At 33.7% G+C, this 15,037-nt stretch overlaps 2 protein-coding genes across 2 annotated transcripts in view; one reads left to right on the top strand and one right to left on the bottom strand.

Annotated features, from left to right (window-relative positions):
* LOC100367150 (sialidase-2-like) overlaps window positions 1–2,414 on the bottom strand; it is an 87,114-nt gene extending 84,700 nt beyond the window's left edge. The window contains exon 1 of the mRNA XM_085506133.1: window positions 2,336–2,414. Within this exon, the coding sequence (XP_085362259.1) occupies window positions 2,336–2,393 (58 nt within the window). The 5' untranslated portion in view covers window positions 2,394–2,414. The remainder of the gene's footprint in view (window positions 1–2,335) is intronic.
* A 935-nt stretch (window positions 2,415–3,349) lies between these two features.
* On the top strand, window positions 3,350–15,037 carry LOC102807318 (sialidase-2-like). Its single transcript, XM_006817070.3, has 9 exons — window positions 3,350–3,539; window positions 4,197–4,236; window positions 5,157–5,327; window positions 6,377–6,512; window positions 7,791–7,887; window positions 10,847–10,927; window positions 12,435–12,577; window positions 13,785–13,976; window positions 14,696–15,037. Exons 1-9 carry the CDS (start codon window positions 3,350–3,352, stop codon window positions 15,035–15,037), a joined length of 1,392 nt encoding a protein of 463 aa, XP_006817133.3.

Below are 15,037 nucleotides of genomic sequence, written 5' to 3'. Positions count from 1 at the left end.
GAGTATTTTGCATCAAAAAAGTACAATTAATGTTAGTTTCTATATTTTTACGTACATGTTTCTGACATTCCATGTTACAATCTGCTCAGAGAATAGTGACATACAAGGTAAGGTAAAAATAGCCATGTCTTGTATGTTTATATTATTTTACCATTATATCTCGAAAATTCAGCTCAGTGATATATAATATCTTACGATGTACTCGTTCAATGTCTAGTAGTAATACAAAATTGACATTCTGTTTAGTTGTTTTTTAATGACAAAATGTGTTTTCATTGTGTCTACAGAAATTGCTTAAATCATTAAATTCCATGCATATTAATTGGCTTTTTTATAATTGTTGACTAATACTGGAATATTTAGTGATTATATACAGATTTTGAGGCAAAATATGGTGACTTTTGCATGTGTATTGTAAAAACATTAATTTTCACTGACATTCAATTTCACTACATGTATTTTGATGTTTTGAGCACTTCCACTGTGTTTTATTTAATATCATGAATTTGTGAAGAAAACAATGAATTTTACTGTTATTTTACATGTACATGTAGATTTAATTTTTTAGTGGATTTTACTTATCAGTGAAAATAGCAAAATTTAAATCCAGCGAATAATTAATGCATTTACAGTACATGTTCTAAAACATGGACATATGTCAAAAACATGCAAGCAATTTGCTAAGTTTACCTCTTCACCACCAGTTCCCACTTTTCATCACAAATTTAGTTTATTTACAAAATAGTCCCATTTATAGTCTGCACTTACCGTCAGAATATTGGGATAATATAGACAAAATTTTAATCAATTTTCAGTTTTTACTCAAAAAAATTGGCTATTTTTGTCCCAATCTTCTGAAGGAAAGTGCAGACTATAAACAGAATTATTTTGTGAATTTGTAATGAAAAGAGGAAACTGGTGGCGAAAAGGTTAAAGATACAGACAATAGAATCACAATATTGGAGCAATAATCTGACAAATAAAAAATCTCCATATTGCACCGAATAAAGACACAAGAATGCTGTTTGCAAGATGTTCTGTGATTGACAGACTAATTAGTTTAGCAATTGAGAGTTGAATCAGAATTCTTATTGGAGTTGGTCACGTCAGACCTTCAGATTTTGCAATCAGAAAAAGAATAGTACCAGGGTAGTTAAAAAAAAAATGTTTTGAAAACAGTAAAAAAATAATACCTCATTTATAATTAGATATTGAGATGGACATAAACCTACTAAGGTTGCAATTTTTCATGACTCAATATTTGTTTGGTAAAAATTGACACATTTTTATACATTTTTCCCTAATTCTTAAGATTTTACTAAATTAACATAATTTCCTATTGGTTTAAACACAATTTTTGAAAAATGATAATAAAATTAAGCAGGTTTAAGTTTTCTGTTGTATTTAACAGGATTATTTTGTTAATAGGATTAAAGAATTAAATCTGTCATTATCATTGGCAGTATTTGAACATCATGGAACTAATACTATCTGACAAAAAAAAAATATCCAGATTGAGCAATTATTGAATAAAAACACAACAATGACGTAAATTTACAGGATAAATATACACACTATATAGATCAGTGGGTATGTCGGTCATATGGAGAAATAATAAAACGAAAAAAAAAAAATTTCTTGGAGGATGTAGTATTGTATTAAAAAGTCTTACACCCTTCCTAAAAATCAAAAAACTAAACAACTATTTCAATTTGAGTATTTCTTCCTAATATCACACAAGGGGGCACAGGGGGGGGGGGTAGCTGATACAGGTTACAGGAAATAAAAAAAGGCATTTTATGTTTTTACAGGGAATATTTAATGAATGTTCCATTTACAGTAAAAAAAATAGGTTTTTACACTTTTACATTTTTATAGTATATTTGATAATTTGTGTTTAAGAATCAAAATTAGAAATTGCGTACGAATTACGACATTTAATGCGAAAAATGCTTTATACGCTTACAAAAAATAATATTTTTGTACAAATAAAATAGCATGTCTACGAATTTACGTTTTTTTATTTATTTAAATTACATTATTACGAAAATAAAACAATTTATTACAGCTTACGAAAATACCCCTCTACTAAAATACCGGTCTAAACGGTGCAACTTTTATGCACTTCTTTGGTACGATCCACAATGCTACTAGTACTATGGACTTGTCGGGCTTCACGCGTACGGGATATACTTATGGTTGGTCTCCATCATCATCAACTCACGTATTCTACAAGCCACGTCGACTGACACAGCTCAACGCATGGTTTACACGTTGCACCAAGCATAAACAGCGCGATTCCACCAAATATGGAAATTATATATGAATGTCTTACCTGTTAACGGAAACTCTTTCAGACCCGTGCCAGAAACCGCAGCCTTCGTTGAAGACATGTTGAACACTGAGCGATCGCCTAACTCGAACGGACCACCTAACTTAGTTCGAAAAAATAACTATCACAAAAAGTGTTGTTTTGCATTTTTTTCTATAATAGTCAGATAGTGGCCATATAAATTATTATATTAGTTCCGTGTCGCGAAGCTGCGATGTGTTTACACTGTTATTAACCTCTGTTCGTGTTTTATGTAAATATTGTTTTATTTTAAGCTAAAACATCACAAACCTGAGTGGTCAAAACCCTGGGCTGGAACGTGTGGTGCCTTGTACGTAATGCGGTTTGTAAACACGTTATTTTCACTGAAAGTAAGTTCACTTCTTGGTTTTATTTAGTCATCGTGAATTTAAATTTACGTTTGTTTTGTTGACACACGCGGACTTGTTCAGGTTATCTTGGATTGGAGAAATGCGAATGTTAACTTGTCACGAACCGTGACGGTTTTATGTTACGTGGCAACGTCTTACAGACTAGAAAATAGAGGATTGCTGTCGCATGTCCAACGATAGATATCGAGTCGACATATTTCTAAGCCTATAGTATAAGGCAAAATAATAGTATAAGCTTTATTAATAACAGGTAAACAAGCTGCGAACAGATATCCGTCCAAACCCGGAAGTGAGTACCATCAATATAGCGGACGTCTTCTCTGACCGATTGAGGTCTCCCTTCCAGCTGAAATCTGTGTGCGAACATTACCCTGGCGGAGCTGCGGGGGATATTCTCGCATTATGTCATTTATGTGTGCCATGCGTCGACCATTATAGTGGCAAAAAAGCCGATTCTGGATGAGGCTTAAACCCTTGCTGCAGAGATTGTTTACAAGAATTGGTGATTTACCGTATACACGCCCTAAACTGGAATAAGCATGCTACAGTTTTCAAAATGAGAAGTATCAGGTTAAAAACTTGTACTTTACTTGTTTTTGTGAGTTTTATTACCATCTATGTGGTTATGTACATGCTGCCAGATCGAAACAATCAACCGCAGCTCACTCAGTATCAACACCAGCACCACCACAGAGATGAAAATATTATTCCTTTCTTTAACAAACCGCATGAGCCAAGACTTGTGAAACAAAATACAGACTTTAAATTACCAATCAGATGGAAGCAAGATAATGTATTCATGTCAGAAGTCATGGGTAAGTACGAGTTATTTTTTAAGTGTGGCATTAATAGGCAATTTTCCATTCAACGTGAGATATTGTGTATTGCTTGAAACGTGTGGAACAAAAATTTGCTTTTGAATTCCTCTTTTTCTATACTTCAATGTAGAGATGCTAATCTGTCTGAAAGGAATATGGCATTGAGATACTTTTTTTTTTTTTAAATTGTTTTTGTTCTGAACATTGAGTATCACTGTCATTGTTTCTCCTGATTTTTTCCTTTGTATTAAGTGCAAGTGCTAGTGCTGACACATTTTTGCCACAGAAGTCATATTCATGTTTGGGACTACATGACAGGGCCGTGTGGCCATCCCTCTATCAAATGGCAATTTTAATGCGCTCTCCTGGCGTCAACCAGGTTCGGTCGAACACAAACACCTGTGTACCTAAACCAAGATTCCCCCTAAGATACTTTTACTTGATAATTCTGCATCATTATTACTTTTCTTCAATATGATGTATACATATATCAAAATAAACTTAACCAATTTAAGTACCCCGGTACCAAGATATTTATCATGGTAAGGTACATTTTACTGAGAGCCAACTGCAACCACAGGCTGTTCAGAGTGATTCACCTGCTCTACTATACCACTAAATGTATCAATTGCTTACTTCCTTATTCACTTACAGATGTGTTCACTGGCAACGAAAAGGGATTCAATGTTACCAGGTATGTAAATGAAGACGTGAAATGATTTTGTTAAAAAACGTATTTGTAGCAGTGGTAGGGATTCGCCTCCAGTACCACCTGCCTCCATCTTTTCCTCCGACAATCTAAAAAGACAATTATTTATACTCCAGTATTTGCACAATTTTGATACAAATAACTGATTTTATCACCAACTAAATTTATTTTTGAGGTGCATACAATGCTTTTAAATGTTTATTTTTCAATCAAATGCTTGATAAAGACACATTTTTGCGAGTGACTTTATTTAGTGGCACATCCTTACACACGTGTAGCTTTCCATTTAAACTTGCCCTTCTCTATTAACACTGTGGAAAAGCATATTAGAACTAATTCTCATTACCTGAAAATATATGCATTTTTCCTGAAAAGAATTTTTTACTTTGTTGATTAGTTTGTTTGTTCTCCCAAATTGTATATAATTTTTAAGCAGCAAGTTGAAGAATTGTTTTCCCATAAAATTAATATGCATGCCATACTAAAAATGTGAAATATAAAAAAAATGGCATACTCAAAAGATTTTATATTCACTGAATCATCCGTTCTGCAAAAATAGCACAAATAAGCTCTAAGCGAAAATAAAGTGTTTTATTGCAGTATTTTCAGTAATAAGTTGATATTAAATGACCTTTTCCAAATGTCAATGGATTTTTCATGAGTTTGGATGCTATACTGTGAAATGACTAATTTTCACTGGGTTTAAATTTCACTGATTTAGCATTTCAGGCATATTCAGTGGGTTTTAAATTCACGGTTTTATCATTTAGATAATGTGTTCTATGCTCAATTTTACATATTCACTGGGTTATAATTTAGCGCATTTTTCAGTCAGCGAAATAAGCAAAATTAAAACCCAGTGAATAATTAAACCTTTTACAGTAACTAGTATTCTCTCTTTGTAGAGTGCCTGGAATGCTGTATCATGATGGTCAATTCTTGGTTTTCTGTGAAGCTAGGGCACGATTGGCAGACAATGGAAAAATGGCCATCGTTTCTAAAAGAGGGCTACTGCAACCTGACAACAGTGTACAGTGGGAAGAAAGCAAAATTGTTGTCCAGGTTGCAGGTTTGAGGTAAGATAATCAAAGGTACAGGGTACCTGCAATGCCTAGTTATGTTCTAACTCCTTGAGATGAGGAGCTTGGTGCAAATAAAAGCAATCAGAGTGCAGATGTTCTGAGTGAAAGATGAAATTTACAGAAACATAATCTTTCTCTGATTTTTTCATTTCGTGATGATATCTTTTATTCTCTAAAATGCACATTTCAATTAAAGAACTGTAGATATCATTAGGTATAGATTTGTTTTTCGATGTCACCTCTGACTCCAACAAATACAAACTGAGACGCTACTAAGATTTAACTATGTAATTTTCATGGTATTTGGAAGGTATTGAAGGAGTCACCGGTGGTAATTAGTGCATGTTGTGCCTAGATCAAAACTCGTAATCGTGATTTCAATTAGAAAAGTGCATTGGATTGAGGGAAAATCAATGTATATCAACACAAATGTTGCACACTGCCCTTTAAGAGCAAGTTTTACATTTGCCATCCACAAATGTAATGCTTGCTATTTGAGAAAAAAAATGTAGCATCTAGATTTATGAGTGGAATTCTAATAAAAACCAACTGGTTTTGAAATGGTTAACTTGGTTAATATTTTCAATATTGGCAGTATCAGTATAGTTAAATTAACTTAATTTTTTACTTTCAACCAATGTGATTTGATTGTAAAATCTAGAAAACACTTTCGTTTAAATGTTGGGATTCAACTTACTGGCTTATTGATATGTCAAATAATCTTTGGTTTTTAAGTTGTTGTATAAAACTAAGCTGATAGGACTAATAGATTGATACTGTAAATACATTCAGATTATTCACTGTATTTTTTTCATTGAAAATCTGTTAAAATAATTTCACATGTTGAATAGAACTCGGTGTGTCACTGGCAATTTTATGAACCCAAAACTGAGTGAATATTCCCAAAATATTGAAAATATATGCATGGACAATTTGATTCTGTGCTCTGAGTAATAAATAATTCATGGTGTTGATGTTTGTTTGTATTGTATGAATCAGCACACATTTGCAACCAGTGATTGAACTTTTCTTTTCCTTTGCAGGACCTCTAATCCCTGCCCTGTGTATGATAGGATGAGGAATACAGTAATTCTGGTGTTTCTCGCAGTGGATCCCAGGATAGGAGAAAAATACTTGATGAAAATGGGACAACATCAAGTCACTGTTGCTGTTGTCAAGGTAACATAAGTGTTGTTATCTTCATAATATCTTGTTTTCATTCCTCAGAAACATTTTCAATATGCTCTCAACCATTTCTGTGACAGTCTGGGTAAATTTCATTGAAACTTTGCATTAAGGCAGTGTGAGTGAGCAAAATTGTGGCAATGTATTATGGGAGAGAACTTCCCATTGTATATAGAAAACTATTATCACACTGAAAATTCAATTTTTTTTAAATCTTTCAATAATATTAGTACTCTCATGTCCCAAATAAACATACCAGTACGTTTATTTTTTTTCCCGAAAAACATGATATGTCTATTTATTTATCGGTTAAAAAAAAATTCTATACAATCTTTGATGTTAAGACATTTATAAATGCTCAAGCACGTGTGCAAAACGGCAAACTTAACAGGGTCATTCTCCCTTGGAAAATCAGCGTTGGGGAGGCTTGCCGATGTGCTGGCATGTGGCGTAATAGCCTCTGTAGAGGACTGAGTCAAAATGCATGGTCCGGGGCCAAAGGGAATCCTGTTTGTCAGCTCACACTGTACATACAATAAAGTCTGATTGTTTATTTGTTTTGATATTTTGTAATTACCAGTATCTTGCACGGTGGCATGCAAATCGAGAGAAGTATTGTCTCGAAATGTGACACCATTGTACTGATTGGCTGGAAGTTTCACAGCCAGGCCAACTCGGGTTGTGATTGGTTTGCTATTTGATTAGATCTTGCAGCCTGGCAAACAGTCATTTGAAGTATATTGCTAGAAATGCATCATTTGTTTTCCATTTATATTTCTTATTACAAGGGATAGAGAGAATTTTGCATATACATCAGTAAGAGCACATTTAAGAAGCAAAGGAATAATTTATACCAGCCATTTTGGAATTTTTTCAGGGGGGGGGCTATGTTTATTTTGGACGTGAAAGTATTCATATCAATATATAACTTTTTCCTTCCATTTCTCCATAGAAACAATATGCAAATTTTATTTCACATACTCTGAATGCACTCTGAATGCAACATTAAATTAAGACATGATTAACATACTTATGCAATTCAGTTTTTCTATGGTAAGAAAGAAATTATTAAATAGACAGAGTGGTTATTGATTTTAATCAAAATTGGCATGTGCAACATTTGTGTTGATAAACATTGATTTTCCCTCAATCCAATGTGCTTTTCTAATTGAATGTAACATTGTAGCCAACTGTTACACATGTTTGACATTTTCAAAAGTTTGTATGTTACATGTACTAATAGTAGATAATATTGTTTATTTCTTTTAATAGAGTCCTGATTTTGGTAAAACCTGGAGTGACGCTATTGATATCACGGGCACCACTATTGATACAATTCAAAATCCGCCAGTTGCTATGTACGCCCCAGGTGAAGTACAATTATTATATCATTTCATTAAAGCGGGAGGGGCGTCCCCTGCACGCACGGGACCAACCAACCGTCCCAAGCAACAATAACAACACGCACTAGAAACGCAAATGCTCATGGGTAGAGGCTTGTTTATAAACAATGACACACAATGGCCATCTGATGTATATGCAGGTGAGGACTCCCTCGCTTTAAACTCACTAGAAAAATAAATATGGTTATGTTTGCAGGAAGCAAATGTATACTGTTAAGCGAATTAAAATATTACTGCGACTGCAAAAAGAATGGAACAGCAATATTGCAGTATGAGATAATGTTTTGCAAACAAAATAATAACATTACACAAAGTGTTGACATAGGAAGCAATGGCTATATTGTATTGTATATCATTAGCAAAGTGTCTCCTACTGCAATATTACCGTTCCATTCTTTCTTGCCATCGCAGTAAAGACTGTTTCAGGGAACATTGAAAACTAGAACAGGCATGTAGAAATAACTGTTTATTTCAACACAACGCCTGCTGAAAACCAGTACCACAGACAGCTGATATGAATATGGAATATAACAGCATCACACAGCAATGTTTTTACTTATTTTTATGAAAACGACTCAACGCCAACGAACCTGCAGACAATGACCATGTTATCTACAAATTAGTCAATTCTTATTGACACATTGTTGCTGGCACAAGGTCAACCTACAAAGATGGGTTACTAGAAACACACTGTTTTTAGTCTCTGTTCGAACAAAACTTGAAACAGGGACTTATAATTTGGTCTCTGTCTGCCCCTTCGGGGTCATATTGCAGAATCCTGTGGACCAAATCTGTTCATTTCCTGGATGTAACGAATACTTCATCTGGAACATATGTACATGCATATACACATGTATAGTTTCAACCCAAGATGGCTGGCTGGCAGCCATTTTGTTTTTTGAAAATAAGGTATCTTATGCATGCTTTGTCAGGTTTTGTTCAAATTTCGTACATACATTATATGTGTTAGGATACATGTCTATGACGATTCATTTCACGGTCAGATCAAAGATGGCCAACTGGCAGCCATCTTGTTTTTTGGAAATGTTGTTTCATGGACATTAGTTTGTCATTCAAGTTTGTTATATACATTGTACATTTTAGATTACATGTCCATGACAACAAATCAAAGATGGCTGGCTGACTGGCTACCATCTTGCTTTTTGACTTACTACTTCATCTCCAGGCCTTGGGGATCATTTTCATTCATATTTGGCACATACATCATACATATTGGAATACATGTTCATCCAGTTTGTTTCATAATCAGAGCAGAGATGGCAGATTGGCTGCCATCTTGCTTTTTGCCCATACTGCTATTATATTTCCAAAGCTTAATTGACTGTTTTCATTTATATTTGGCACATACATCACACATGAAGGAGTACATGTTCATGACAGTTTGTTCCATAATCTGATCATCCCGCTTAATTTTTGGAAAATGTGGTTTCTTAGACAGGATTTGTTAGAGGCGACTTGGACATGATTTTCTAAAAACTAATTAACAGCGTGTAAAACCAAAATACCGACATAAACAAACAAAATTACGAATAAGTATTATATAAAAGGTCGAAAAAAAGAAAAAAAATGGAGCCTCATACCTACATTGGATTACAATCAGATTGCTGTCATGTGTACAGTGGAGAGTGTTCACAGTGAGATGTTTGGTCTTTACACTGGAATGTGTGGTGGTTAGCAGTCAAATTTCTAGAGTACCGGTAAAACAATTGGTGTTTACAGTTAATATGTTTAGTAAGTGTATTCAGTCATCTATCATGTGGTTTAACAGTTGCAGCTAAAAGTGGTGTATATATATATCTTTATTTCGTACTGTGGCCATTGGCCTTATGTACAGATACAAATAAATACATAATAAATTAGATTGGAATGGTCGCAGAAACAAGTAAAGAAAAACAAATATAAAATCATAATACATAACATTTGCATAATTAAGTGTTCTCTTCAAGCATAAGCTGACGTACTTGAAAACTATAAAATATAAATTTAGCAAGGTTTAATTGTATATATGGGGTTTGATTCTGAAATAATGAAATAAACGTTATCTCTGTAGGTGGGGAGAAGTAATACTGTGCAATAAACTTCAACCTTAGGGAGCTATATTTGGGACAAACTAATGTAAAGTGGTATTCGTCCTCAATTACATTACAGCCAAAAGGACACAACCTCTGGTTACGTGGAGTACCACTGGCCCTACCCTTTTCAATTTGTAGTACATGGGACGAGATCCTTAATCTACATAAAGCATTTCTGTATATTGCATAAGACTGACCAATATTTGTAAGATATTTCTCACATGTTAATTCATGTTTCACCTTACAATAAGTTACTAGTTTGAGACTTCTATTAATTTCAGAGCTCCAATCTTGTCTGGAAATATCAAAGCACCTCTGTTTAAATAGTTCCAGGAATGCAATAGAGTTACTTACATATTGGTCAATCCAAATATGTCCAAAACCATATTTATAGAGAAGATTTTTAACTGTCAAAGCCCAGCAAATAGCACCTGCTCCTGCCATATTAAGTTGAAATTTATACGATTCTTTTAAAATATGTGGAGAAACATCACGTATTAGTTTTAACCAAAAACGAATAATTTACATACACTCTAAGATAATGCCGACCCAACTCTCCCCTAACAGCGGAATTAGTGGCAACCAAACTAACACTTAGTAAAAATTTGCAAAATTTATTGTGTACTCTCTCCACATCATTAATATCAGAATGTGTGCCCCAAATATGTTATGGTTAAAAGTGGTGTATTTACAATGATACACACTTTGTATGTATAACATCAGACTTTTTTTTATTTTGATGTTTGCTAATCACTTTTTTGTCTACTATGCACAAAGTTAATATGATCTGCTTCTGTAGATACAGATAAAGAGTAATGAATTACTATTACAGGACCTGGACATGGAATTCAGTTAGAGTCTGGAAGGATCTTGATTGCTGGTAATCATTATCAAAAGGACTGGTTAGGAATAGGTAAGACTGTAGATCTCATTGTGAATTGGCCGTAAAATTCTCACCAAATAGCTGATATTTTGAATTTCCGGTTGCCTAGCTACAGTGTGCACAATTACAGTTGTGTTTTGGAAATACAGTTTTGGGTAGCTATACCACTTTGAGTGGTAGGTATGAATCCACAATGTGTGCGTATAAGTTTACGAAATGTAAATAAAATCTGTAAAAATGAAACTGGACAGTATATGATTTATAACATTTTGGTATCTATTCAAACTTCTGCAGGGATGTGTATTTTATTCACGTAAAACTGAGGTGAACAGGTTCACATACACCTGGTTTTAAAATCAATCCTCCCTTCTGTCACAGACACACACTCGGTAACATACCGGTAGTAGCCCTGGAATTCAAAACTTGTTCATTTGTAAATTTACAAAAACAAGTTTTTCACTCTGTACATTGATGATATAAGCAGATGTGATGTAAGTATGGTGAAAGGAAAGTGAAAGAAAATCTCAAAATTGCAGATTTTGGGTTGGTAGCAAAAAAAAACTTGATCGTAGAAATATTCATCATGTTGAAAACCCTTAGCAAACTAATTACGTAATCACTCTTGATTTTCAAACTGTATAGTGTCTCAAGTTTAAATATTTTCTCCAGTTCATCATAAAATGACCACAATTTTTGGATCATGACACTGTGTGGGGAAAATCATTGTTAGCGTGAAAACAATTCTTGTTATACCCTCTCTTTTTAGCTCTGCTGTCGACTTATTCGAGCTGAGCTTATCATATGAGTGATTGTCCGTCGTCGTCCGTGTCAACTTTTTACTTTTTCGGCTTCTTCTTGAAAACTACAAGCCTGAATGCTTTGATACTTGGTGTATATGTACCTTGGGTAGACCTCTCTAAGATTTGTTCATTTCATGATGATATCTTCAATTCTCTAATTTTGGTGAAAAGTTATATTTCAGAATTGATATTGGGGAAAATCATTTGTTAGCGTGAAAACAATTCTTGTTTTACTCTCTCTTTTTAGCTTCGCTGTCGACTTTGTCAAGCTGAGCTTACCGTATCATATGAGTGATTGTCCGTCGTCGTCCGTGTCAACTTTTTACTTTTTCGGCTTCTTCTTGAAAACTAAAGCCTGAATGCTTTGATACTTGGTGTATATGTACCTTGGGTAGACCTCTCTAAGATTTGTTCATTTCATGATGATATCTTCAATTCTCTAATTTTGGTGAAAAGTTATATTTCAAAATTGATATTACATATACAATGTATAGATCATGGACCTCTTTTAGATTTGTTCATTTTCTAATGATATCTTCAGTTCTTAATTGAAATATGCACTGCTAACAGCGAAGCTATCACAGCAGAGAGGCTGCTTGTTTACTTACTATCAATAGTACTAAAACCAAACTCGTAAAAAACAAAGAAATTTAGATTCAAGATAATATTTCCACTACCCCGGTAATGATGAATTTATGCACAATACAATTGCTTTTCGTTTTTTTTTTTTTTCACAGCTGGTCCACGAGGTCTACTTAATAATAGTGATTATAGTAATGTTATCTACAGTGATGATGGAGGTGATAATTGGCATATGGGTGGTATTGTACCCAGCTCAAGGGACCTTGCTGGGCAGAAGATAATTACTAATGAGGCACAGGTGAACAAAAATAGTACAAACCAGTTTTTATAATTCACTTATTATAGTTGATTTCAGTTGATTCTACTTCAATGAATCTAGTTTATTCAAGACCAATAAATTCAACAGATTGAAATTTAATGCACATTTACAGAAATGTCTTGACTAATTTTATTGTTTTTTATTGTAATTTCCTAAAAAGCAAATTTGTAGAATCTCTCGCTTTGACACAAAATTTCCATGGCTGATCTGTTCTGCTGCGCCCTCTATAGTTGTCACTGCAGTTTTGAGGGGATAATTATGCAATAAAATAGAATTAGTTGTAAACTGCCAACCAATAAAAAAGGCAGCTTTTGGTTTCATCTGTTCTATGGATCTGTTCTATAATCTTTTACACTCATCTAAATCCAGGGATAAAAAAAACAAAAGAAAACATTTTTAAACACTCTCTTATTGCAGCACAAATAATAAAATTTGTAGAAACAAAATTGGAAACAAGTAACAAATAAATGGACTGTACAGAGCATATATGACAAATTATGCCTGATACGAATCCTACACAAGTCCTATATGACAAAATAAAATCCTGTAGGACATTTTTGTAAAAGTGTGATTATGTGGAGGTTAATGTAATTATCTAATTTATGTCAATGTGTCTAAGTTCAAGTTCAAAATATGAGAATGTCTGTATTATTTATGAAATACTGTAAAACATGTCTTTTTCGTGAGCATGTCTTTTTAGCGAATTCAGCGAGAGAATTTGCTAATTCGCTAATTTAAGATGTCGCTGATGACTTCATTATAAATTCAAAATGGCGGCCAAACAACGTCTTTTTCTCCACACATACACTTTGTAAACAACACAGAAAACATAATATTCTGGAGCACTTCCTTATTACACTTGAGAGTTTGTATAGAGGTGATAACTGCGGATTTGTTTTGGTACACGACAGACAAGTATTGTGAAACCAGGAAATCAACAATGACAAGTGAGATTCGCTAAATCATTCGCTAATTTCTCTATTACGTCATTGTACCACAATTCGCTAAAATAGTATGTCGCTTTTTCAACATGTTTTTCAGTACACCCCCTCGCTAAGGTGAATATACCATGTAACATGAGAGGTCAATTTTTATATTAAAAATGTTTCTATGTTTATATATACACAAGATTTGATTCAGTCATAACAGGCAGATAAATTTAAATTAGTTTTGTTTGCCTACTAAGGTTGCAGAGCTAGATAATGGAGTTGTTGTCATGGCAATGCGCACCCTAATGTCCCGTCAACCAAGAGCGCAAGCATTCAGCTACGATGGTGGCATCACATTCCAAAAAGCCGAGGTACATACCAGCTTGATTGAACCAGGTTATAAAGAGAGCTACGGATTTCTGATTCCAAAAAACACTCCAGGCTGCCAGGTAACTGTTGCTTATTTATCATTTTTTTTAATTCAAGAGCCAAGCTGGGATGCTCTTCATTTGGAATTGTTTTGATATAATTTTCAATTTCATATATTTTTGTATACAAATGCACTGAATACTAATTGTTTTTGAAAAAAAAATCACAACATTTCTCGTCATCAAATTTGCTCGTATCATGTAGTACTACTGGCAGCCATTTTTGTTTTTCAAAATGCTTTTCAGGAGTCATTTTTCTAACATGTGACATAAATATAGTAAACAAGATTTTGCAAATGCAAACTATAATAATAAAAATAAATAATAGTAAATAATAATAAATAGTTACATAAATTTGATCATCTGTGGTGTAGCACTGTTCACCCATGCTCAGTTTATAGGTCCTTTAAGTACTTAAAGTTAAACATTAACTTGAGTTGAAAATTGCAAATGAGAAAAAGCCAGAAGATACAACAACATTCAATGTCAGGTGGTTCAAAATACTGAATAAATATTAACTGTTTGTTTGATTGTTCTCTGCAAAAAATTTGATATAATATTTTACATATTTTTGATATGTATTTTTCCATAATTTTGTTATTAGTTTTGAATCAAATAGAAATAAAAATCCCTTACCTACAGATCTTGATCCAAAATTTTGAAAAAAGTTTTCAAACCGTTAAAAGTCAAAAAGTTATCAAAACATTGTCTCTTTTATTTATTTGTTTATTTGTTTGCAGGGTAGTATTCTCTCATTTCCTGCACCTGCTAGTAACTATGGAAACCAGAAGTGGGTACTATTTTCGAATCCTGCCAGCAAAACAACTCGCAAGTATATGTCAGTCAGGTTAAGTTATGACAGTTGCAAAACATGGAGTGAACCATGGACAATTTACCCATGGTATTCTGGGTATTCTGACTTGACTTATCTCGGCATGGATCAAGGTGTTCCTAAGTTTGCCGTCTTTTATGAGGGTGGAACGATGTCAGAAGCCGAGAAAATAATGTTGAGGATTTTCACATTGGATGCACTTCTAAAAGGAATCGATAACAAAAAGTCAGTCTTTGAGGGGGAAGGTTAA

The sequence above is a fragment of the Saccoglossus kowalevskii genome, chromosome 12 (genome assembly GCF_978046115.1).
Source record: "Saccoglossus kowalevskii chromosome 12, keSacKowa6.1, whole genome shotgun sequence".
In the NCBI taxonomy this organism is placed as follows: Eukaryota; Metazoa; Hemichordata; class Enteropneusta; family Harrimaniidae; genus Saccoglossus; species Saccoglossus kowalevskii.
This window is presented reverse-complemented; position numbering and strand designations above follow the sequence as displayed.